The sequence below is a fragment of the Coturnix japonica genome, chromosome Z (genome assembly GCF_054131305.1).
Source record: "Coturnix japonica strain WE chromosome Z, WE-NBRP24, whole genome shotgun sequence".
Taxonomy (NCBI): domain Eukaryota; kingdom Metazoa; phylum Chordata; class Aves; order Galliformes; family Phasianidae; genus Coturnix; species Coturnix japonica.
The window spans coordinates 32,961,633-32,988,043 of NC_140702.1; the positions used below are offsets into that span (position 1 = coordinate 32,961,633).

General features: G+C 41.0%; 1 protein-coding gene across 1 annotated transcript; it reads left to right on the forward strand.

Annotated features, from left to right (window-relative positions):
* The first annotated feature begins 438 nt into the window (after positions 1-438).
* Positions 439-25,357, forward strand: LMNB1 (lamin B1). Its single transcript, XM_015849648.3, has 11 exons — positions 439-938; positions 8,835-8,991; positions 10,184-10,309; positions 13,005-13,175; positions 14,452-14,577; positions 17,088-17,308; positions 19,010-19,235; positions 20,511-20,615; positions 21,030-21,149; positions 21,807-21,914; positions 24,443-25,357. The coding sequence occupies exons 1-11, from the start codon at positions 583-585 to the stop codon at positions 24,482-24,484; spliced, it is 1,758 nt and encodes a 585-aa protein (XP_015705134.1). The 5' UTR covers positions 439-582; the 3' UTR covers positions 24,485-25,357.
* The last annotated feature ends 1,054 nt before the right edge of the window (positions 25,358-26,411 follow it).

Consider the following 26,411-nt stretch of genomic DNA (forward strand, 5'->3'; position numbering starts at 1 on the left):
AGTCAAACAAACTCCAGATACAGGACTCGCAAATTCTAACGCTGACACTTGGACTGAGCTGAATCTACACACTCTGAGTACTACAAGGCGAGGAGGCAGCTCAAACTAGGTGTTGTCTTAAGTGCTGTTTCCAAATTGCAGCTCCCACGCTATCGGGAAAAGCAAACAGACAGAGGGCAGAGCAGCTCAGAGACTCCGCTTCCCCCGCCACAACAAAGGAGGACGAGACGCAGGCCGTACCGACCCCCCCCCACACGGGCAGGGCGGGGCCTCGCTGCCGCGCGGGCTCATCTCTATGTCGGCGGCGGCGGGATTCGAATCGCCCCTCCGCCTACAAAGCCCGAGGCGCGCGGCCGTCCTCAGCGTGTTATTGGCTGAGAGCTCGCCACGTGACACGATGGAACGGGATGGGGTGGGAGCAGAGACGCGGTGCCGGCCATATTGCAGGGGGCTGCCGAGGGAGCGGGGTAGCGTTTATCCCGGCTGTACACGAGGGGCGTCTTGCCTTCTGCACCCGGCCACCCGTTTTCTGCCTCCTCCTACTCAGGCCTCTCGCAGCCTCAGCCCGACGCTTCACGCTCCATGGCGGCGGCCGCCGCACCGCTGTTGCCGCAGCCCCGGGGCTCCGCAGGCAGCGCGGCACTGAGCCCCACACGCATCTCGAGGCTGCAGGAGAAGGAGGAGCTGCGGCAGCTGAACGACCGGCTGGCCGTCTACATCGACAAGGTGCGCAGCTTGGAGACGGAGAACAGCGCGCTGCAGCGCCGCGTCTCCGAGCGGGAGCAGGTGTGCGGCCGCGAGATCAGCGGCTTGAAGGAGCTTTTCGAGACGGAGCTGGCCGACGCCCGTAAGACGCTGGACGACACAGCACGGGAGCGGGCCAAGCTGCAGATCGAGCTGGGCAAGTTGCGCGCCGAGCACGAGCAGGTCCTTAACAGGTGAGCGGGCTAGAGGACGCTGGATTCGCCTTCCCTGCACAGGGAGGAGGGCGCGGGCAAAGTGCAGAGCCCCCCTCCTTTACCCCCCTCCCCCCCCCCCCCCCCCCGCCGCCCTACTGTTGTGTACCGGCGGCCGCTGGGCACGGAATGAATGAGCGCTGGAGGCTCCGCCTCACGGCGGCCGCAGCACCACCCCGTGCGGAGCCCGCGGCCGTACGCACAGCCCTGAACGGGCCCCAGCGGGAGGGCGGGGGGCTGCTGTGCCGCCCCCTCTCCCCCGAACGGCTTCGGTTGTGGCGCGGTGGTGCTGAGCGTCTCTGTGGGCGTTCCTCTGCCTAAAGCTGCTTTCCGTAGGGTGTTAACGAAAAGGCACGAGTGTTTGATAAGAAGGGCTTGGTTAAAGCCCTGAATTTCTGTAAGTTTTAATGGGTGTTCGGTTTAAGGCCAGCTCTATCACCAGGAGTAGGAGAAAATTGCGGTGAGGCACGGGCTGCTCAGGGAGGTGGTGGAATCACTGTCCATAGTGCAGCTCTCCCACTGAGGGGTGTGGGTGTGGTGGGGATGGGCTGACAGTTGCATTCTGTGATCTTGGAGGTCTTTTCCAGCTATAGCAATTCTGTGATAATCTCAGAATTGCAGGTTTTGCGACACAGCCTGAAGACCTGCAGAAAGAGCTGATTTCTTCCACTAAGTGTTGGTTCTTGAAAAATCTGACTTGATTCAGTCGCTTACCATGCTGTACACTGTTGTAAAAAGCTTGTGGAAAAAAGAAATCTTGTGTGATTTGTTAATTTTGATTTTCTCTTAAATCCAGTCTCATTTCTGCGTTTCCTAATGAAAAAGACACTTGTGTAAGCCAACACACAGCTGTTTCCACATGTCTGCAGGTAGCTCAGTGCCTTCTGGGCTCTTTGCTTTTGCATAATGTGTGGTTCTGATTGTTGGATGGTCCTTTTGGTTACCCTTTGGTGATCACTGGTACACTTCCATCAAAAAAGAGATGAAAAGGGGAAGTGGGGTGTAGCTACAGAGGGGCATCCAAGTGACTTGGAAAACCAGGCAGGGATTGCCACCCCTTTTGTGACTTCATGGGAATGACAGGCACTTCTCAGAAGCTGATGGCCAGTTACACATGGGCTTGGGGTGAAGACACAGTCTACAGTAAAGAAACAAACAAACAAGCATTTTGGCTTTGCAAATTCTTGTCTGTATCCTAGAGTGGGATTCACCTCATGCAGAAGCAGTGCAGGTGACTGGCTGTTCAATTGTCTGACGCTGGCTATAGGAGGCACAGTCCAGCTAGCCATCCTCTGCTATTTGATTTTTTTGAGGAGACTCAGTTGTACTCACAACTTTGCTTTCTTTAGTCAGTGAAATGTTCTTCTGGTGTGCTTCATTCTTTTTTTTTTTTTTTTTTAATTCCAAGAATCTGTTTATTGACTGCCGAATCAGTGCACAATAATAAAGCTACAGGTTACTTTCCACTTTCTGTAGTGGTTTTCCTACACTATAAAAATATATGGGCTGCTCTGAAAGTAATGCCTTCTGCCATCTTCCCTGGAAACTAAAACAGCTACCCAGAGCATAATAACAACTATTAAAATAGTTGATTTAGGAAACTTCTCTAGAGATTCACTGGTGGTTGTCCAGACTGAAGTATGCTCTCCTGTAGAAAGAGATGGTGTGATAAAGGTAACTGAAAGAAACTGTCGTTTATCAAAGGCACTAATAGAGGATATAATGGTCATTGATTACCAGCTGTTGTAGGGTGCATTAATTTATAAGGAGGTAATTTTGGCAGAAATCTAGTTCTGTGTGGTTTTCATATGAAAGAGCTTAATTTTCTAGTTCTTCTGCTTTGTTTTCAGTTGGTCTGCCTTCTCCATCCTTACTCAGAAGTGGATTTCTGAGGTGAGATTAAGTAGTAGTAGCCTAATATTGGTAATGGCTAGGCTTACACCTGTTATTGTCTTCTAGCTTGAATTGGTCTGCAAGTGTGCGGCTGGTTCCCTGAGCAGCTGTTCAGAAGAACCCTATGGCGTTAGTGCCAGCCAAGTTCTAACAGCTGTTCCAGGGTTTCCCGTGCTGCGCATATGCTGTGCTGTAATGAGCTAGGGGTACAGTCTTGGGCAGCTAATCTAACACTTTTCGAAGTGTATTTCAGGACAAGAGTGGAATGGTTTTAAACTAAAGGAGCGAGGATTTAGATCAGATGTCAAGGGGAAACTTGAAAGGATGGTGAGGTGCTGGCACAGGCTACCTGGAGAAGCTGTGGATGCCCCATCTCTGAAGGTATTCAAGTCCAGGATGGGTGTGGCCCTGGGAGCCTGGTCTAGTTCTTGAACTAGCAGCTGGCAGCACTGCCTGTGGCAGGGGCATAGGAACTTTGTTCTTGTGGTGCCTTCCAAGCCAAGTCATTCTATGATTCCTGTTATTGTGGGTGATGTTGAGAAGCAAAGTAAAGGCTGGGAGTTAGGGAACAGTTAAGCTTTAATCTGAACCCTGTCACTTTTCTCATGTCTACCCTACAGATGGCATCCCAAGGAAGTAAGGAGGGGAGTAATTAACTTGTTGCACTGTAGTTTAAACAAGGGATATGTAAGAATGATTTAAGAGCATGTCATCCATGCTGGGTAGGATCATCCTACAGTGATGTGTCTACTTGATGTGTCTACTATGTGTAACTTGAAGCAATAAATTTGGGGGTTAAACTGTAGTGACAAATTCCAGCTAGTTATGAAGTGTGAGATGTACTGCTGCCAAATATAGTCAAGTTATGAGAATGTTATTTTATCACGTGCCTGCTGTATGTATGTTCCCACCCTGGTTTAGACAACTCTATGCAGCTTATTCTTCATCTCTTTTTGGAGTTTTGACACCTGATATTGTTTTGTGTTGGTTTTTCTTTGGGTTTTTTTAATTTTCCATGGGATCTTATTAAACAAACTCATTCAGTATGTTCTGCAGAAATTTTGTGAGTGCTACTGCTTCCACTGAATAAACAGGCTGTTTATAATGTGGTGTTTTTATGTAAAATTCAATGTGGTGGCATTTTGGAGCTGTGCTCTCCTCATTTTGAATTTCTGTGAACTCTTTACTGCCATTTTAAGATTTGTTTGGTCAAGATTATGATGTGTTTAAGTAAATGAGGCAAAGGAGTCACTGCAGCCATGATACCACCACTGTAATGGACACAATCAACTGATCACAGGTGTCTGCATCTTCAGTTATCTAATAATGAGACAGATATGGAAACACATCAGACTTCCCTGAACCATAAGTGCTTATACTTGTACTCTTCTTTTTAAAACCTGTAAAAATAATTAATTTTGAGCAGTGGTTTGATGTACATAACGCAAAGGCTGTTCTAAAACTGATGGTTATCATTCTTGAATTCATATGGTCAACTGAGCTCTTCAGAAAGAGGGCTGAGTGATGGGGGTGGTGATATGTTTAGCCATAATTTCAAAGATTCACCATTTCCAACTGTATAAAGTTGATGAAATAAGAAGTTAGAACCAAGTTACATATATTAATCTATATAAGTGGTGAGCTTAACCGGTGTTGTTTATTGTCATGCTGATACGAATACATAATAATCATCAGTGCTTCCAGACAGATACCTTTTCTGTTTTTATGAATTGTATTCTTGTGAAATACAACTTCATTATATTCTCTGCCTTAAGGGAAGAAACATAGGAAAGCATTGCTTGATGTCTTGTTTAACTAGCATTCAGTGACTAGATTTGTTTCTCCACACACACACACCCCTCAACTTGAGCGCAGTGCTGGCACAATGTATGGTACCATGTAACTTTACATAGATGTAGCTTTGAGCTACTTTATAATTAATTACGCTTGCATAGTTGTTTCAAGAATTGGCTGATAAATGAATGTTTTTTGAGATTACTGCTGGCAGCTCTTAACTCTGTGGCTGTCCAAATACTGTCAGGAATGAGTGGGTGCATGTTGGGAGACAAGAAAGGCGTTTTCCCTAGGTGGCTGGCATCTTGCACTTGGAACTTGGAGTTGTGTCCAGGCTCAGCTTGAGGTCTAGCTGCTCCTTGAAAGTGATGGTCTCACTGCTTCTGCTTAAGCACTGGAATGGGCTGCCCAAGGAGGTGGTGGAGTTACCAACCCTGGAGGTGTTCAAGGAACATTTATACGTTGTGTTAAGGGGCATGGTCTAGTGAGAACTATTGGTGATTGGTTGATGGTTGGACTGGGTGATCCCGTGGGTCTTTTCCAACCTTGGTGATTCTGACTTTTTTCTGCTTTAGATGTGTGGTTTATTGGATGCTGGGGAATATAAACTGGTATGAAAATATTTTTGTTTCTTAGGTAGCTTTTCAGCTAGCTTAGTAAGAAATTCAAGGAAATTGCAGGAAAGTTTAGGATGTTTCATGAACTTCAGAGTTTACGAAAGAGGAAGGGTGGTTGCAAGAACATGAAAAGGGATCCTTCCTCTTTCCCTGAGACTCAGTGGCACGTCTGTTTCTCTGAAATGCACTCTTAAATTCTGTAGATAATGCACTGGAGCAGTGGTAGCACCAGTGACATTTCAGGAGCTTTCTGTTAGTTTTAAATGGGCTGCCACAGGTAACCAGACACAACCATGGTACCTTAGAATTGTGTTTGTTCATTCTGTTTTACAAAGTGTGCGATGGGAATGGTGAGCAAACTGAGCTATCTAAAATGCTGTGTCTTGGTTACAATGCTGTGGGTCTGAGAACTTTGAGTGAATGTGAACAGGGCATATGTCTGCAGCTGACTGAGTTACCAGCACTCCTCAGAGTGGCACTGTGGCCTACAATGGAAGCTGATGTTGGTGGTATGGCAGTAGAGGTTGGACCTTCCCACCAATATCCTATTATATATGACCAGTGGAAACAGAGGGGCAGTTTGACACAATGGTGTCTGACATGGAAGTGTGAATAAAGCAAAGGTGAGGCATTACATTCCTTTGTGGAGAAAAAATGTCACCCTCATTGACTCTGGCTGAATGTTTTTGGAGGCCAGTGTCTGTGAGCACAGTGAGGTGGGTGGTGCCTTTCAGCAGTAGCAACCGCACCAGTGGGTCACCTCTGCTGCTGTGGATTGTTATAAGCGTGGCAATGCAGGCTTCTGTTTATGACTAGCTAATAGTGGTTGCTATGTTAAAAGTGTTTACACTGATTCTATCAAATAGTGATATTGTGATCTTTTTATGTGTTGTAGGTTTCAAGGAAATAAATAGGGGGCATTACTTTGTGAATGGCAGTTTGTGCAAGGCCTTATCTAAAGCATTACTGGCTACAGCTTCTATTAGTGAGAGCAGACAGGTAATACCAGTTGAGAGTCTCCCTGCAGTGTGTGTCTGAGTTAAATGATGTGGGTTACGTTTCTGAAACACCAGTTCTCCCTGAAATCCTAAGAAAATAAAGAGGAACTGGCTTGGCTTTGGTCAGATCTTGGTTCTGGCTTATTTTGAAATAAATTGTAATTCCTTAGATGAAAAGATACATTCACTTCAAAGTCCGAAGAGAAAAGCAAGTTTCTTCTTTGAAGAGGCAAGCTAGAAATTAATTATTTGCTTTTATTGCTTTCAGGAGTGAAACTACTTGGAGTACAGTTCTAGGTAATTGCTGAACATGGCAGTGAGAACGTACTTGGGGGTTGGGCTTTCTTATTGTTGCTTTGAAATGCAGCTTCAGCTTTTTGTGGTGGAAAAAGGTGTGTGAGGTATATGTGTGATGTTTAGAGGTTTTTCTGATCTTGTTGCCCTTCTTCTGTGTATTCCTTTAGGGCTGGGAAGACACCAATGGAGTGATGAGATTTAGTCTGGCTTTCAGCATTTGAAGTGTTTAGCTCTTATTTGTTCTCTTCCTGAGAATATATTTAGATGAGCTCTTTGATTATGAAGCAACTCATGACAGTATTAACTAATAGCACTTCAATTCTGTCCTTCCCTTCTGTGACCTTGGTCACAGTGAGAATCTTCTTGTCTTAGAGTCTGGGTTAATACAGGTGGGATTGCACTGCTGTATAGGTGACCCACTTTGAGGGCCAGACTTGTAGCTTTAGGATCCAACTTGACAGGCTTGATTTCAGCTTTGTGAGAGTCTGTGTGAAGCAGTTTCTGCATGTTGTGAGCAAAGTATTAACCAGTGATGGTCAGGCAGTGAAGGCTTGATATAGGCCCTCATCAGTCTTAGTAGATAATGCAGAGGTTTCCGCTGTATTCATACCATCGTGGGATGATACTTCTCCTGTTTTGGTTTTTTGTTGGTTTATTTTTATTTTTTTTTACCTCCAGTGCCATATGGGTTTTCTTGTACAGTGAATTTCTAGCAGGCCTGAGTAGGAGTGGAAGGGACAGAGCTGTGGGCCTCTGGTGAGTAACAAAGGGAGCTTGGAAGTAGGGAATCCATGTGGCCTAAACCTAAATTATTTTCTGCGGTTGGTAGGTGAACCCAACTGTTGGGTCTAAGCAGTCATATGTGAAACCTAATTGAGCAAGTGGATAGCACTGAGCAGCAGAAATGTTAATAAATGCTTGAAAACAGGTTTGATTTCAGAATAGCCAGTGCTTGTTATGCTGTGTACTGCATCAGTATGTGTTCTGTCATTCAGAGGAGGTGGCTTAAGGCTAAGACTGTTACATAAAGCCTGCCATCTGGTGGTTGTGTGGCTTAAATTGTCTCCAAAATAATTCATACAACTTCTTGATAAGTCTTGTGCATACCCTTTTCTCTTGGAAATTGATATTAATTGCATTGCATGTTATCTTGGAAAAGCCACTTAAATTTAAGCTTCTCCTCTTCAAAATTGTATGATGATTTGATGCTTGTCTCATTTTACTGAGAAGCTTTGCTGTTGATGCTTGTAAGTGCAGTACTTCAGTTTGAGAAGTACGGGCTGAATTCATGCTCTAGCCCTTAGGATCTAGTTATTAAGCATCTTTGTTTTTGTTTTTTCTTCCAAGAAAATGTGGAAACTGAAGTCTGCTAGCTGTTGTCCTAATCTATTTGTTCCTCTAGGATGAGTGATGGCTGACTATAAATATTTAGAATTCCTGTGTGCTGCTTCCTTCACCTGAGAAATATGGATATCCTGGAGAGGAAATAATCCAACTTTTAGAATTATTTTATTTTTCTCATTTGATTGCCTTGTTTGCATATACCTTAGAGAATAAATCCATTTGCACACCTATATAGACCTGAAAGCTAGCTTGAACAATAACTTGAAAACAACATTGGCCACTTTTTAAAAATAAGGCACTTGTACCTTATCACCAGTGCAGTTTTGTTGATGGCAGGCTATTATGTTAAAAATATTTGGGTATCTTTGCTCTGACCTGTGGAATTTAGCCATTACGTGTAATTAGAAGGGTGCTGCAAAATAACTTGCTATACTACAGCTACTGTTCATGGAGTGTTGGCTTACACATAGTGAACTTTAATTTTCATTAAGAAGCTAGTCTGTTAGTTGAAAGAGGGCTGTTTGCAGGCTGGACTGTAGATCTGCACAAGTTCCTGCGCAAGTAAAATGAGCTGCAGAGATTGTTTCCACTGTATGAAAAGGGTGTTATTTCTACCTATTGGAACTCTGAGGATAGGACATTTTAGAGTGGCTTGTGAAGGAGAAAACAAAACACAACTTTTATAAAACAGTTTCCACTTTCCATTTATACATCACTTATAAAATCCCTTGACATTCAGTTTCCCATATAATAAGGTTTCTACAGTTCAAGTGAAGTACAAAGCTATTGCTGTGTAGTATAAGAGAACAGAACTAAGTAGTTTGTTTAAACTAAAGTAATTTAAATAAGTGTTTAGATTGCAATTTGTTCTTCTGGTCAGCACCCTTCTTTGGGCCATTTCTATACTTCCTCTTGCTTTCCCTGTTTTATTCCAGCTATGCAAAAAAGGATTCTGATCTTAATGCAGCTCAAGTCAAGCTTCGAGAGTTTGAAGCAGCGCTGAATGCTAAAGAAGCTGCACTGGCCACAGCTCTTGGTGATAAGAGAAGTCAGGAAGAAGAGCTTGAGGATTTAAGGGATCAAATTGCACAGGTGAGAAGAAGAAATACTTGACTATGGAACTGCATGTCATTGTGGTAAAATGCTGCTTTGTAGCCAAAACGTAAATGTAAATCTAGGACTTAAATTTTGCTGTCAGAGTTCAAGAAAGTATTGAATAAGTATATGTTCAGTATGGTTCAGTGTATTAGTAGCATAATTATAATTAGTAGCATAATAGTAGAGCGCTATTAAAATGTCAGGCTATGTGAAATATAAAGGATCATACTTCTGTGGATGAACAGATCAAGCGTTCAAAATAGACTTAAAAATTGGAGAACTATTTCTAGGGAGTGACTGTGGTCATTAATATAGATGATGAGTAACTGATCAGTACTGCTTTTCCAGAAAGAATCTGGAAAGTACAATGGACCTTGGACTGACTGCAGAGAGCAGAGTTGTAGCCTTCACTTAAAGGACTGCTACAGTCAGTTGTTCGTGTCAGTCAAAATCAACCAAAAACTGATAGATTTAAATTGCAGCAAGGAAGATTCCTTAGGGAGTCTTGGAATAATTATTTAGTAAAATAAATTAAAAAAAAAAAAAAATTAAAAATTGGTGACGCAATGAGAGATGGCTGGAGAATGGCTGTAGTTGTCTTTCATAGTGGGTAATGACAGATGTACTGAGCGCATTTGATTTTTCCTGAAGATACTTCCTGAAAGTAGTTGAGTTGGAATGGCTGGAACTTAAAAGTGTTTCCTATGTTTAAGTTTGTGATTCTCTGTGCATTTCTTTTAGTTCTGTCTGTGGCACTCTGTCTTCAGGACATCTGATAGCAAGTATAAAATAAAACAAAAAAACTTACAGTTTTGTTGGCCCTCTGAAGTACCTTAACTGTGATTTTAAGCAAAAAGAAAACCAAAACCAACAAAAAAATACCTTAAATGAGTCTAGGAGAAATCTGGAACCAAGAAGTTGTTCTCTACCAAGTAGAAAAAATGAAGGCTTGTTAGAACATTTAATAACTATCATTAACAAGAATTTTATCTGTATGTATAATCTATAATTCACTTGTGCAAGCAATCACAAAGGAGACAAAAAATCATTGCTTTTAGATACCAAATTAGGTTGTCAACCTCAATCTTAATATCTAGTTAATGTACCTGTGGGCAGATGAGGTATTTGTGTTATGTGAGTTTTGATGCATAATTGTTGTGCTCAACTTCTGTGTTTTTTCCTAAAGCTCAAGGTTTCTTTAGCTGCAGCCAAGAAAGAGCTTGCAGATGAAACTTTACAGAAGGTGGATCTTGAAAATCGTTGTCAGAGCCTCATTGAGGATTTGGAATTCCGTAAGAATATGTATGAGGAGGTAAATTTTTTTTTTTTTGTATTCTTGAAGGACAGAAGATAAGTGAAGGGTCATTCTGAAATAATAACTTTATGAACTCCCATTCTGAGTAGAATTTACTTGTATCTGGTAGGTTTTCATCTTTTTATTACAGGCAAATAAGAAATCAGAACTCTCATAAATGATGAAATAGCTTTGTGTGTCATGTCACCTTGCCTCAACCTCCTTTCAGGTCATAGAGTGATAAGGTCTCCCATGAGCCTCCTCTTCTCCAGACTAAACAATCTTGATTTCCTCAGCTGTTACTCATAGGACGTCCTTCAGCACTGGCTTCATTGTCCTTTTCTGGATACACTCCATGGCCTTTATCTTGTAGTGAGAGGCCAGGCACTGAATGTGGTACCCAAGCTGTGGCCTCATCAGTGTTAAGAACAGGGGGGTGATCATCTCCCTAGTACTGCTGGCTACACTACTGATATGAGCCAGGATGTTGTTGGCCTTCTTGGCCACCTGGGCATACTGCTGGCTTGTGTTTAGATGAGTACTGACCAACACCCCACAGATCCTTTTCCTCTGCACAGCCTTGCAGGTAACTCTGCCCCAGGACTGAGGAGTTGTCTGGGGTTGTGATTGAAGTTCAGGACCCAGTTCTTGGTCTTGTTGAAATTCATCCCTTTGGCCTCAGCCTGGTGATCCAGCCTGTCTAGATCCCTCTGTAGGGCCTTCCTACCCTCAGGTAGATGAATACTTCCCCGCTCCTTAGTGGCATCTGCAAACTTACTGTGAGTGCACTCAATTCCCTTGTCCAAATAATCATTAAAGGTATTAAACAGGACAGACTCCAGTACTGTCACCTGGGGAACACCACTGTTGACTGGATGGCAACTGGTTTTAACTCCAGTCACCACCACCATCTGGACCTGACCCTTCAGCCGGTTTATAACCCAGAAAAAGTGTGTCAGTCCAAGCCATGGGATTGCCAGCTTCTCCAAGAGAATACTGTGGGGAACTGGTGTCAGAGGCTTTGCTGAAGTCTAGGCAGACTACATCAACAGCCTCCAGTCCTCTGGGACTTGACCAGGAACCCTAATAGTTTATGGAACCAGCTTGGCAACCACCTCTGCCAGCTCTCTCAGCACCCTTAAGTGGATCCCATCTGGGCCTGTGGACTTAGACAGTCCAGATAGAGCAGTAGGTCTCTAATCGTTCTCACCTGAATTGCTGGGGCATTTTTCTACTCCACATCCCAGGCTTCCAAGCCAGGAGGCTGAGTGCCCCAAGGATAACTGGTCTGAGTGTTGAGAACAAATGTAAAGAAGGCATTGAGAAAGTCATCTTTTTCCTTACCCTTACTTGTTGTGTTCCCTGCCACATTCAGTGGAGGACAGAGGTTGTCCTTCATCTTCCTGTTACTGATAATATATTTGTAAAATAATTTTTTGTTGTTGTTGCCTGCTAGAGTGGCAAGGTTGAACCCATACTGGGCTTCTGCCTTTCTAATATTCTTACTGTGTATCCTAGCAGCTTCTTTGTATTTTCCCTGAGTTGCCTGTCCCTTCTTCTACTGGAGGTAAACTTTTTTTCTCCCAGAATCTCAGTAGAAGTTCCCCGTTAAGCTATGCTGATTGTTTTTTCTGCTTGCTTGTCTTGTGGCACAGGGGAATAGCCTACTGCTGTGCCTTTAAGACTTCTTGAGGAATGTCCAGCCTTCCTGGACACCTTTATCCTTCGGGACTGACTCCCAAGGGATCCTCTCTACCAATGTCCCAAGCAGCTCAAAATCTGCCCTCCAGAAGACCAGGATAGCAGTTTTGCTGACCCTCTGCTCCTGACTTCACCAAGAACAAAGAAATCTTGTGATTTCATGGCCATTCTGCACAAGACAACTCCCAGTCAACGCATCTCCCACCAGTCCTCCTTGGTTTGTGAACAGCAGGTCTAGCACAGCACCTTTGGCAGGCTCCAGCAGTATCAGGCTATTATCTTCCATGCATTCCATTCTAGATTACTTCCTCTGGGCTGTGTTGCATTTCCTGCGTATATCAGGGAAGTTGAAGTCCCCTGCTAGAACAAGGGCTGGTGATTGTGTGACTTCTGGCAGTTGCTTGTAGAATGCCTTGTCTGTCTCTTCATCCTGGTTAGGATGTTAGGTAACAGGCCCCCACTAAGATGTGAGCCTTCCTGGCCTTTCATTTGATGCCCACCCATAGGGTCTTGATCTTAGCATTCCCAGCCCCAAGCTTTACAGCATCAAAACACTCTTAAATACTGAGACCCACACCACCATCCCCGCCTTGTTTGCCTGTCACTTCCAAAGAGTTCATAATCGTCCATTTATGTGAGTGATCTCACCATGTTTCTGTAATGGCAACTAAATCATAGTTTGCTTGCCATACAATGCATACATACATTGCTTCTAGCTTTTCCTGTTTGTTGCCTGTGCTGTATGCATTGGTGTAGCTGTACTTCAGCTGAGCTGTTGGCTTCACTCCAAACCCTGATATCATTCTCCCGGGCTCATCACTAGCGAGTCTAGCTTTAATCCCTTTCCCCTTCATACCTAGTGTGAAGCCCTCAACTTCTTCAATAAATACTCGCAAGACTTCCTGAAACTTCTATTATTACCTACTCATTGGGTAGTCAGATTCTAAAACTTACTTTTCCTTGTTTATTGAATGGTGATTTTATTATTTTTTTTAATTTATTTTTTTCTTAGGAAATCAAGGAGACGAAAAGAAAACATGAAACTCGCTTAGTTGAAGTTGATTCTGGACGTCAAATAGAATATGAGTATAAACTGGCCCAAGCACTAAAGGAAATAAGAGAGCAGCATGATGCACAAGTGAAACTGTACAAAGAGGAGCTTGAACAGACTTACAGTAGCAAAGTGAGAATGTTCTTTCATACAGTTGTCTGATTTACTTTGTTTTGCTTTGTGTAACGGAGGGATATCCTAACAATTAGATTTCAGAGGATTTCATTTTGGCATTTGGTATAAAATCAAGATGTTTTTGAAGGTAAATCTGCATTTTTAGTTCTCATTTTTGGAGACAGTTAAAACTTAAACAGCACAAAAGAAGTACAGAAAGCACTGTGTGAATGTGGAAGAAGATTTGTACTGAGATTACTTTAAATTCAAGGAAAGTTGTGTTTATAAGTGTTATAGAACAATCTCAATAATAAGCATTGTGTTTCATATCTTGTGTAAAGCTTAATCTGTAGTGTGGCTTGCTGAGAAGACAGCACCCCAAGTTCTTAGACTCTATGTCCAAGTTCTTGTGTGGAGACCTTGACCACACCCAGTCATTTCTGCATCCATAGAAGGGTGAAATCCTACTCAAACTGAAGTCAGTTGTACTTCATCATTTCCTTCCTCTGCTGTTGTTCAGCATTTTTATAAGGAAGGATGCTGATGTCTCAACTCAACCTGGTTCCTGTGGTTTCTTATTGCAGTTAGTGTTTTTCAGAACTGCATTCAGTATTTTTAAAAGCAAAGCTGGAGAACTGTGTAGTTGCTTATCTTCAGGGCTTCAGTCTGACTTGGAAAAACTAGAGAAAAAAATGTAAGGAAATAAGATCTAGTAAAAATCTTCCTACAATCTGAAAAATCTTTCTAATTGAGAGTTCCTTTTGGATGTTTTAATCAGTTTAAAGACAAAATTACTTGAACTCAATGTAATAAATTAAAATGAAGAAGCTGTGACACATGGCACTGGTACATGTAATCTTAAGGCATGTAACTAATGTGCTCATGTTGTCTGATAATCAGCATCAGTTGTTTACTTGCTTTTGTAGAAAATTGGTAATTTCAGTTTAGTGTCTCTTCAAACATACTCAAACAGCATTTAAATACATACTGTTGTTTGTTTTTTTGAGTCAAAACTGAACTTAGTATTCCAGCTTTAGTAATGTCTTCAAGGGAAACTTCTAATGAGTTGAGTTAATCCTAGAATAAATATTTGGAGGGTTGTGGTTATTAGTGAGAGCAGTCCAACATGTTAATTGAATGACCACATTTAACACCTGAAGTGAGAGATGTTTTATTATGTATTAGAGCTAGAGAGAGGAACTTTTGCATCTTAGTGTTGTATATGGTTTTGCTTGAAGATGGGTTTTTTCTTTTAGTTAAGGGTACTTTTAAGTTGATGTCTGATCTATTTCAGCTTGAAAATATTAGACAGTCATCTGAGATGCACAGTTGTACAGCCAACAAAGTAAAAGAAGAACTTCATGAAAGTCGTATGCGAATCGAAGCACTGTCTTCCCATATTGCTGATATTCAGAAAGAGGTAACAAGTTTTTTTATGTCTATTCAGTCTTAATTGTTGATTTTCTTAATGTAGAAGACTTCACTCTTTCCCTTACTTTTTAAGTATGTTCATCTTTGTGTTTTAAATTTGTTTTCTGTTTTGTTGCTCTGTATGAACTTACTTTCATAATGTCTTTTTTGGCAAAGTTGAACTTTTGTGCTACAGAGGATTTGAAAGATGTAGGCTGCCAAGAGGCCCCCCCAGACATGGAGGGAGCTTTGAACCAGACAAACCAATTGACCACAGCTAATCCTCACACACCTTGCCTTCCAGACCCTTCTCTATCTCTGTTGCCCTCTTTTCGACACCCCTGATTGCTTCATGTTCTTCTTGTATTGTGGTGCCTAAATCTGCATGCAGTGCTGGAGGTGAGGCCATACAGAGCAGAAGGGGAAGTCCTTCCCTTTTCCTGGTGTCAGCACTGGGCCTGCTGCACCCCAGGGCAGGGCTGGCCCTTTGGGCACCAGGGCACACTGATGGCTCTTGTTCAGCATGCCATCAGCCAGAACACTCTGATCCCTTTCTCTGGGCTGTTGTACAAGCTGAATATTCTTGTCTTTCTAAACAGTTTAGTTCTTTTCTTCAGTATCTGAATGCTTTAGTGTGGTATTCAGCAAGGCAGGATTCCAAGCCAGAGCTGAAACAAGCAGTTTGCTTGGTATCTTCTTCCACATTTGATACAGCTATCATATAGAGCTATTTAAAAATGATGAAATTGAATGGTCGTGCCAGGATCGGGATGAAATTAGAAGTAGAAATGCATCAAGTTACTAGAGGTTTGTAGAGCTGAAACTAAATGGATGTGGTGTCAGGTCACAGTATACAGATCATACTTATGAAAGTGTGACACAACCTATGACAAGTTACATATTCAGTGCTAGTTTACTTGATCAGAATAGTCCTGTGTGCTGGAAAATATGGAGTGAAAAGCTAGACAGATATTAATACTTGTTACTGAAGCTCATTATATAACCTTACTTAGCAGTTAGATACAACAAAGACTTTGTATTTTGTTCCAATATACAAATAATTAGTAATTTTTAGTTTTGATCCTTCCTCTGATTAGTTGTGCATTTTGAATTGTAATACTACTGTACAGTAGACTTGTGGAATTTCAAAATTAGGTGTACTTCAGGTAAAGAGTATTCATACATTTTCAAAACAACTTTGGTATGAGTCTTCCCAATTTTCCTGTTACGTAGTAAAATTCTAAAATAGGTCCGCTTGTGTAATCAGTGTGCATGGGGCTGCACAAGAATTGGGTTAAGGCTTGTGGTTAGTTAGCTCTTATTTCTGCCTTTACATTGTGGTTGTCATTGTTCTTATGGCTCAGTCAGTGTGTTATTTTTCCTTCTAACTTTAGTTAAATATCAACGTCATATTGCTAACTTAGAGTGGCAGCTAGGTTTAGAAAAAAATCTAAATTTGCAGATATATGTGCCGTGAATTTCAGCAAATTCTGTAATCATCTGCTTAACACTAAATCCTATCTGAATCCTGAGAGCAGAATCTGGTTACACTGGTCTTCTGCATCAGCTCTTTAGGCTGTTTTGCTCTTGCTGGGCTATGATGACTTTCTGAGTAGTGTGTCTTCACAGAAGATTTGGTGATTTGACCAGACAATGTGGTTCTAGAGCATTGGTTTTGATGTCCTTCAATTAAACTATTTCAGAGAACATCAGGCTGAGAAAATGCACTCAGGGAAAGTAGACCTTAAAGGTGTCATTTAGTTATTCTTTGACTGGTCTCTTCTATGTATACAATATTAAGATCACGGAATTGTAGAATGCTTAGAGTTGGAAGGGGACCTCTGAGAGCCACATCCAGTCCAACTCTGCTGCCATGAACAGGGATGCCACAGCTAGACCAGGTTGCCTAAGGCCTGATCCAGCCTCACTTTGGAAGTCCAGGGATGGGGCACTGACCACATCACTAAGGCAGCCTGTGCCAATGCTTTGCAAATTAGCTTTCCCTGTGGACCAGCTACCGATGTAATTTCAGCAGACCTTGAAAATTCCAGAAGGCAGGCAGGCATTCACTATTCCTTTAGATAAACTTCTTCTAGAGTTTGGAATTGGCAGTGGTAAACTTAGGCAAGGAACATACATCTGAGAGCTGAAAAACAGTTATGTACCACAGCCTTTGGATTTCTCCGAGCTCATTTTCTTTGTGTCCCACCAAGTGTTATCTTTAAGCATGCTGACTCTTTAGTTCCATTCTTCTTGGCTGATATAATTCAGCTGTGGTAACACTTAATTCAGTTTTCTGAAGTATGAAAATGTTTGTCTTCCAAAGTATATTGCAAATTTTGTTGGGATTTAAGGTGTCAAAGAAAACATGGAGATCAGGATGATGACTGTGGGTGGGTTTGAATTTGGAGAAAGAGGGTGCTTAACCTGGTGTTTTGAACTTCATATTACCTGAATAGTGCAGTACTTTGAGATTAGAGTGAGCTATCCTTTAGACCACTGTTTTTCAATGTTTTCTAGTCTAGAGCATGGCAAGATAGAGTGCATGAGCTTGAGGAGGCCTTGTCCAAGGAGCGGGAAGACTGTCGCAAAATGCTGGCTGAGAATGAGAGAGAAGTGGCAGAGATGAGAAATCAAATGCAGCAGCAATTCAGTGACTACGAACAACTTCTGGATGTTAAACTGACACTTGATATGGAAATCAGTGCATACCGGAAATTGCTGGAGAGTGAAGAGGAGAGGTATGAAAGAACATGGTGACTGTGTGCTTGCTTGTCTAACTCTGTTCGAAGGCAGTTCTTACTGAGTGTGTATTCATTAAGCCCTTTACTGCTGTTAACAAAATGCTGTTCTTTGCATCCTTGTATCTGATACACATTTACTCCTAAGTCTTCTTGAGCATCTGACTGGCTGTTCTAAAAGGATACAGATATTACTCCCCTCTCAAGAGTTAGCCCTAAGTTATTTGTTATCCAAGTTGCTTTAAGCATGGATTAATTAAATACTGTCACAGCTATTGTGATAAAATAATTCATCAGGTAGCTCCATTTTCTACACCTGACCACAGAGTTCAGCAGCACTGAGAACTTTGACTTGGCAAGTCACAAAGTCACAATTGTTATATGAAATTGTGTATTTTTGGTGTTTTGTTTTACTGGTACTCCGCTCATCTGAGCTGATTCTTTTTTGGGAGTGAAAAACCAATGGTGAGTTTGCGATTGGCATAAATTTCCTACCAAAACTTAAGTCCTTGTAAGAGTGTTGCGTAGTTGTTGTTTGTGGGCTTCTTCGTACTTACTGCAGCTACCCAGGAATGCAGTACATGTATGCAGATGACTTTATGATGTCAATATAGTAGTCCTCTGTACTTCACATCCTCAACCATTAATCAGTGGTTGACAATATTTTAATTCTTTAATTCTTTAAAGTAATTACAGCTTCAATTTTGATGTAATGTTCTTTGTTTACAATGTTCCTCTACCTTAGCTATGTAATCATAGAATCACAAGGTTGGAAAGGACCTATAAGATCATCTAGTCCAGCCATCCTCCCTTTACCATACCTACAGAAATCCTCTAAACCATATCTCCTAGCTCCCTATCCAGATGCTTCTTTAGCACTGCCAGGGATGGCGACTCCACCACCACCCTGGGCAGGCTATTCCAGTGCCTGACCACTCTCTGAGACAAAAAGTTCCTTCTTATGTCCAGTCTAAACGCCATCTGATGCAACTTGTGGCCATTTCCTCAAGTCCTGTTTGTTGCCTGGGAGAAGAGGCCAAGCCCGTCCTCATCACAACCTCCCTTTTGGAAGTCGTAGAGTGTGATGAGGTCTCCCCTGAGCCTCCTCTTCTCCAGGCTAAACAATCCCAGCTCCCTGAGCCGCTCCTCATAAGGCTTGTGCTCCAGATCCCTCACAAGTTTTGTTGCCTTTCTCTGGACGTGTTCCAGGGCCTCAATGTCTTTCTTGTAGTGAGGAGCCCAAAACTGAACACAGTACTCAAGATGTGGCCTCACCAGAGCTGAGTACAGAGGGATGATCACCTCTCTGCTCCTGCTGGCCACACTATTTCTTATACAGGTCAGGATGCTGTTGGCCTTCTTGGCCACCTGGGCACACTGTCGGCTCATGTTCAGCCAAGCATCAGTGATCTCCATGGGTAATCTCCTGTTACCAATCTTATGGTAACAGGAGAAGATACAAAGAAAGCTTTTGAATGAAGGTAGAATAACTTGTTTTCTTTTTGCTTTCTGACAGAGGACAGAGAACAGGCTGCCCAGGGAAGCCTTTTCTCCTTTTCTGGAGATTTCATGACCTGTCTGGATGCCTACCTGTGCAGCCTGCTATAAGGGGCATGCTTTGCAGGGGATTGGACTTGGTGATTTCAGGAAGTCCCTTCCAACCCCTACAGTTCTGTGATTCTGATTCTTTCTTCACTTTAGGCTCAGACTTTCTCCAGGCCCATCTTCTCGAGTGACAGTTTCACGAGCTTCATCAAGCCGCAGTGTACGTACCACCAGAGGAAAGAGGAAGAGAATTGATGTGGAAGAATCTGAAGCCAGTAGTAGTGTCAGCATCTCCCATTCAGCTTCTGCCACTGGAAATATCTCTATTGAGGAGATAGATGTTGATGGAAAATTTATCCGCTTGAAGAATACCTCTGAACAGGTTTGAAAGTGCTCATATGATGTCTTTACAGTGGGCTGATGAGGTAGAAGGCTTTCTCAGCACCGTATCTCATGCTTAATGTTGACTCTGGAGTTAAATCAGGCTGTATAAAGGAGGGCCATAAGAAATTAGTCTTCCACAGAATGTTCCTTCCAACTGTATTCTGGGTTGGTAATGACTTCCTGATTGTTTTTAATGGCTTTCAAAGTGTCAAGAGTGTTGTGTAACTCTTTAGAGTTCTGCTTTGCCACATGATCTGGCCTTACAGCTATAATTATCATTGATAGCCTAAAGTCTGTTTGCACTATTATCTTCAGAAGTTTCTATACATGAAGAAGGCCCAAAAGAAATAGCATCAATGCAGAATGAAGTTCTAAATGTCTGTGAAGGTCTAACTGACTAATTAGAGACACTCTCTAATATTTGCATATGTCTTCTTTAAGTGATAGTTTTCCTTTTTCCTTGGTTGCATCTGCAGTTTTTGGAAGAGCAATACATGCTCATGCCAAAACCTCCCCAGATTATTTTTCTGGATATGCTGCAGTTTGCATCAGTGGGGAAGTGGGACCATATTTAAAGGCATTTCACTTAAAAAAATGTTTTGATTATTACTTTTGTTTGAAGAATATAATCTGTTGCATTAAATTGTGTCTCCCAAGGTATGACTTCTAACTTCTGTTTAAGGAGAAAAAAATCCTGTGTTATGTTTAAGTGATTGTAAAGATCACTTTCCCCTAGTATGTTAGGACCTCCCATTTTTTCCTAACCATTCTTTTTATTAACTTCTGTCTGTGCTGTACCATATGGGATTCCCTTCTATTAAAAGTGACCTCTAGCTGCATGTCTGTTTTTATGTGGCTGAACCATCAGTTTTAAGTAGCCACAGATGATTCATAGTTATTGCACTTAGTCAGACATGTAGTTTTGAGCAACAGTCTGTAGTGCAATGTTGTAAATGGTATGTGGGAGTGATTGGGAGTGCTGGACAGAGTGTTGTAAGATTTTATACTTGTGCATTTATCTGGACTATGGTATATAAAAAAAGAAAACCTGATGTAAACTAAGAAACACTACTTTAAATAAAGGTATTTTCCGAATGGAAGAGGGGAATCTATTGAAATTTAACCTGGAATAAGAAAAGATCAGCTTGACTAAAACTGTAGTTATTTATGTGCTAAAGGGAAATTGAAAATTTTATATGCACAAATCCATATGTGTTAAATACCTTACATGTAACATAATAACTGCTGACAAACTTTTTCTCCTTTTTATTAGGATCAACCTATGGGAGGTTGGGAGATGATCAGAAAAATAGGAGACACTTCTGCTAGTTACAGATATACCTCAAGATACGTGCTAAAGGCAGGACAGACTGTTACAGTAAGTTGTCAAGCTTCAGCTGTTCAGTTCAAACAGGCTTTAGGTCAATTCATGTATGTCATTAATGTTTTGGTTTTGTCCCTCCCATACTGATGTTCAGAAAAATCATTTATATTTAGCGTTCGTTGTATCATCTGTTGGGAAGAGTAATTTTTTAGTGAGCAGAGCCATATTTCTTAAAAACTTACTTTATGTAGAGCAATAATTTTGACTTAGTAGTTGTATTTACATATTCAAAAGTGTCTGTTCATGATAAAAAAAAAACAGGATTTTTCAATTTAAAAAAAAAATCTTTGGAAGTAGCTGGAGTAAGACTTTATTTTTGGTTAACTGGAAGAGATTCACTGGTGTCACCTAAAATGGAGATGTATTATGTAAGACTAGCAGGTAACATTCATTTGTGACTTCTAACAGATTTGGGCTGCAAATGCTGGAGTAACTGCTAGCCCTCCCACTGACCTCATCTGGAAGAATCAGAATTCCTGGGGCACTGGTGAAGATGTGAAAGTTGTACTGAAAAATTCTCAGGGGGAGGTAAAGTAACTCAGATGTGTCAAACTTGCATTTGACAATCCAGCTTCTCGCCTTGAAAGATAATGGTAGAATCACTGTCAGTTCTTTGCATGTCAGTGCACATGAGACTGTAGGAAAATTTTTTCCTGCTGCTTTTAACCAAGTGTACTATGTACTTCTCTTGAACTTGCAGTTTAGGGGTGCAGTGTTGAGAAAGCTTACGAATTTTATATACTTGTTTGCTATATACTTCCTTGTTCTTACATTGCCCTGATGGGGAGTGCTTTAAAATACATTTTGGAGGTGAATATTAGTAAGCTTTTTCGTGCTGTTTTTTTTTTTAATTATTTTGTTCCCATGAAAACTGTATTATTGAGTTACCATAATAAGTGTTAGTTTTAAGTAGATCAATGACTGGGACATGAAGCAATTAAAGTGATATACTAAAATACAAATTTCTTGTAATAGTTATGGGAAAGAACCTTGTGTATTTTTGGGAAGTTTTGTAATTTTTATGAGAGTGCTATGAATGCTGTTTATATTCATTCCATGTGCTGAATTGCAGAGACAAACTGTACATTTAGCTGTCTGTGGTGGCATTCCCCTTTCTCAAAATACAAGTAGATAAGCATCAGCTCTTCTGTAGAGTCAATTATTAAAAATGTAACTCTTTTGCAGGAAGTTGCTCAGAGAAGCACTGTCTTTAAAACAACTGTAAGTGAAGGGGAAGAGGAGGAGGAGGAGGAAGGTGAAGAAGAAATTCTTGAAGATGTTGTCCACCAACAGGTATCTTGTTAAGACTTGTCGAGACTACTGTCTTAAATGTGCTTAGGCTGAAAATGAGGCAGACTTAAAAGCAGAGATTTTTTTTATGTACAAATGTTGTAGCTGTGTGGGTGTTCTTTTGTTTTTGTTCTATGTTTTAATGCAGTTACTGATTTAATAACTGCCCTTAGACTTATTAAAATTAGTAGGAAGAATTCTTCATATAACCCTATGGTGGTGGACTATTTGAAGAAATTTTGAAACATAGATCTGGGTTTTTTTCTTAAACTTTCTGATACAGTTGGACTGAGGGAGATCTATGGCTTGCTTTTGCCTTCAGTCACTTCACAAAATTGTAGTCACTTGCTTAGGGAAGTTAAATATTTCATTTCCCCTGAGAGAAAATGTCAGGCATTATGAAAAAATGCAGCTCTGAAGGCAGAAGTGTGAACTTGCAGCGACAGTGTAACATGTTCTGAAACAGAGGAGAATGCTCAGATACGGTGTACTGAGTACTTTGCATTTTGAGTTTGTGTTATTGTTACTGCTTTAACCAAATAGCTTTTCTAAAAAGACAGTAACAGTAGTAGACAAATAAGTTCCTGTAAGGCCATGATCATAGATTCCTTAGAGTTGGAAGGGACCTCTAAGGGCCAGCTTGTCCAGCTCTCCTGCAATAAACAGGGGCACCACAGCTAGTTCAGGTTGCCCAGTGCCTGATTCAACCTCACCTTAAAAGTCTGCAGGGATAGGACATCAATCAGATTCCTAGACAACCTATTCCAGTGCCTCACCACCTCACTGTAAAAGACTTTTTCCTTATATTTGTCCTAAATCTATCCTCTTAAGCTTGAAACCATTTCTGTTTTTCTGCCACCACAGAGCCTGAAAGGACAGAGTCTGTCCTTTCCTGTAGCTCCCCTATAGATACTGAAAGCTGCTCTCAGGTCTCCCCACAGCATTCTCATCTCCAGGCTGAACAGCCCCAGCTCTTCCAACCTGTCTTCTTAGGAGAGGTGTTCCATCCCTTGGATCATATTTGTGGCCCTCCTCTAAATGTGCTCCAAAGGACTCATGCCTCTCTTGTACTGAAGACTCCACACCTGGATGTAGTAATTCAGGTGAAGCCTCACCAGCACAGAGGGGCAGGATCACCTCCCTTGGCCTGTTGGTCATGCATCTTACAGAATTTTTGCTCCTTCAGCTTAAACTTATTTTTCAGTTAGTATGTGTATTAATGTCAGTCAGGAATGTGAACATAGAATGGTAACTAGAGCTGTGTATGTAAATCTGCAGGAAAATATGAAGAGAGCTGGCTGCTTGAGAAGTGATGTTTTTTGCCTGGCATATTTATGGCCTGTAATTGAGTTGTATCTTAGTGGCACTGAATATAGGTGAGAGCTTTTACTACAGTTATTCAGTACTGAAGTGCTTCCCATGGCAGCTGTGGTTTCTGGGGTGTGCTCTTCAGCTTCTTAGCTTTTTAGATAGAAAAATGTTAGAGTAGATTATTTTTTTAAACAAAAACTTTTGAGGTTTATACTCACTATTGTATTAATCAGCTGTGTAATCTCAGTGATGCTTTTAGGTATAAAGTCTAGTATGACCTTTGTGTTATTTCTGGTTGTCATGACTTCAGGCTACCCCGGGTAAATATGGAAGTGTGAGATTTCCTTGGGCACAGTAAGGTGAAATGACAACAAACATTTAACAAGTTTGTTCAAGCAATGAATGATGGTTTGACTTACATCATGTTCTAATATAACTTGAAAAGAAGGGGGGCAAAAAAGAGAGGTAAAAAGGATACAAAGAGAGAGTCATTGCTCTTGGATCCAGCAGTGTCAGGATTGTTCCTGCCATGGAGGATGTGCACACCTGAAAGGGTAGTCCTTTGCCTTTTATGTGCTTGTGGCCCTTAAGGAGATGTGAACAGAATGTTTCAGAAATGAGGCTGGGGTCTCAGATGGTTGCCAGGCCTCCTCTAATGTTGTGATTGAGGTATGGGTATACCTCTGAACAAGCACAGTTCAAGATTTTAGTATATTCTAGAAATGGGCTGAAGGAGCTTCAGTGGCTATCTTTCTGCCTCTGCTGAAGTGAGTACAGGTGTAGTTTGCCACATCTTTCTTCTCCACTAAGTCTGCTTGTTGCAGTTCAGCAGGTCTCTGTAATCTTCACAAGATAAGGAAATCAGTCTGGAGGAATACCTGCCTTGCAAGGCTCCCTCCTCCAACTGTTCCTCATCTCATTACTGAGGTGATCTCCTTTTACTCTTCTACCAAGTATTTGGTACGTTAACCCACTTGCCTCTCAGTCTCTTACAGTGATGCCCATCTTCCATTACCTCACATAAAAGGATATCTAGCTTTCCTTTACTTTATAGGGCCAAGACATTGTATTACAGTCCACTTAAACCATACACCAGGCTAGTAACTGTATATATTGATAATATGCATATGTTATATTAATAATATATAATTATACTGGTCTTTTTTTCTGAATCTCTTGGATTTTTTTTTTTCTAATTGGGACTTTTCTGTTCGTAACAGGGGAGCGCAAGGAAATCTGACAGAAGTTGTGTAGTCATGTGAACTTTCCAGTCATCCAGGTTCTTCAAATAATGGTTATCATTGTCCACAGAATAGCCTTCTCAGAAGCACAATGTATTTTTGTAGTTCCTTCTGTGAGTTCTTAATCTGAAAGTCTAATGGCCTTAATTTCCTGACATTGAAAATGAAGTTTTCTATAAGAAACTGTATCTGTAACTTGCTGTTAGCACATGAATTGGTGATTCTGAGCTCTGTGTACTGTCTGAAAATGACATTCCCTACCCCTAGTTTTATATGCTAGTCTTTTTTTAAATAGAAACTTGAAGTTTCTGCATTCTGGGGATTGATTTTTCTCAGAAAACACCACTCCAGCCATCTGCTGTTGTCTTCTTCATATTTAGGTGCTGTTTGGGAAGGGAAAGGCATTTTCAATACTGTGAACTCTTTTGTACTGAAGACATTTTCCTATTACAGCGCAATCAAAGAAACAACTTTCTTATAGAAAATAACTTCAAAAAAAAAGAAAAAAAAAGGGGATAAACCATAAGATCATGTAAGCACTCAGTTCATGAAGGATGCAGTAAAAGAAACATCTTTCTATTGCTACTTTGTTTGCTTAGGTTTCTTATTCTGAAAAGGGGATTCATATTAAATGTGATAGTTGTATTGTTAAGATAGTGTAACAGCTTAAATTTGCTTATGTGGCTTTTTTGTAAGAGTCTGTTTTGATATTGATTGCTTTTCTTGTTGACAGTTTTTAGGAATAAAACCAAGTCCTCTAGGAATCTAGTCTGTGTTTCTATGGAAAACTGTACTTTTGTCAATGTGGAAAGTTTCAATTCCTTTCGCATTTACCTAATGTTTGAAAACTTTGAATAAAGAGTTAATAAAGTATCTTTGCATAGACACTTCAAATTAAGGTTTTGGAATTTGTTTTGTGATAGAACTGAGTTAAAAGTTGAACAGTTGCTAGATATTTAGAACTGAAAAGCTTTGAACTTGGAAAAACCTGCATGTAAGAGTGGAACAGTGGTGCTTGATTTGTAAAGGTTTATTTTAAAATAATGAGGAGCAAATTGACATCTGTAGCTGTCTTCATCTTGATCTGAAGGTCTTTTTCACGGCCAAAATCATGGGAATTCATTGCGTTTTTTTGCTCTCAGTTTCTCAAAAAACAGGACTCTTTTTAGCATCTTCCTTGTTAAATTAGTTTCTGTCCTGATAAACTACATCATGATATTCTGAATTTGTGCCAACAGAAGTTAAAGGTGGCTAAGGCATATGTGGATGGACAGAGATTGGTGGGACTCCTTTTGGTAGTAAACAACTTAAATGCTTTAATAACTGTATTAGACCTTGAAGTAAAACTTAATTGCATTTTCTTTTTGAATGTGAGCATTTGTATTTATGTAGTATGAGTGTTTTCATATAATTTCAGTCATCTGTAATACTCTCATTATGTGTAATTGTTTTTCCTAGGAATAATGTTTTTCTGTTAATTCTAGTTTGACATAATGGTGTTAGAGGCATTGCGTGTATAAATGAACACTTAGATTGTAGGAAACTGTTTATTCCATTTCTTATTTATTTCCAAAACTAACAGCACAGACTAGCAGTACAGTTCTGCTAGATGGGACTGTTATATTTCCTAACTGTTGATAAAAAGATTATTTTGCATGTTTCAGTGTTCTTGGCTATAGCTTTTGTAGAGCCTCTTTCTGTCACTGCAAAATGAAGAACAGTGCCTTAACCTTTAGAGGAGCATGTACCTAGGAGCAACTGCTTGAGTCTTGTGAATATTCAGGTAAGTCAGCATGCTTGTGATAGATGGCAGTGGATAAGTGTTGTTTTTTAGAAAGGTGTTTTAGAGTACTTGCATAAACCAGCCTAAATAAAGTTAGATTTAAAAGGGGGCGGGAGGGGAAGCCTTATGTATGTTGTTGATGGTAACATCCTACCACCAGATGGA

Bases quoted from the DNA above. Each gene is read 5' to 3' on its own strand.
- LMNB1 (XM_015849648.3), top strand. From the start codon at position 583: ATGGCGGCGGCCGCCGCACCGCTGTTGCCGCAGCCCCGGGGCTCCGCA. The intron at 14,578-17,087 runs GTAACAAGTTTT...AATGTTTTCTAG, and splicing joins TTGCTGATATTCAGAAAGAG to TCTAGAGCATGGCAAGATAG. The intron at 19,236-20,510 runs GTTTGAAAGTGC...CCTTTTTATTAG, and splicing joins TGAAGAATACCTCTGAACAG to GATCAACCTATGGGAGGTTG.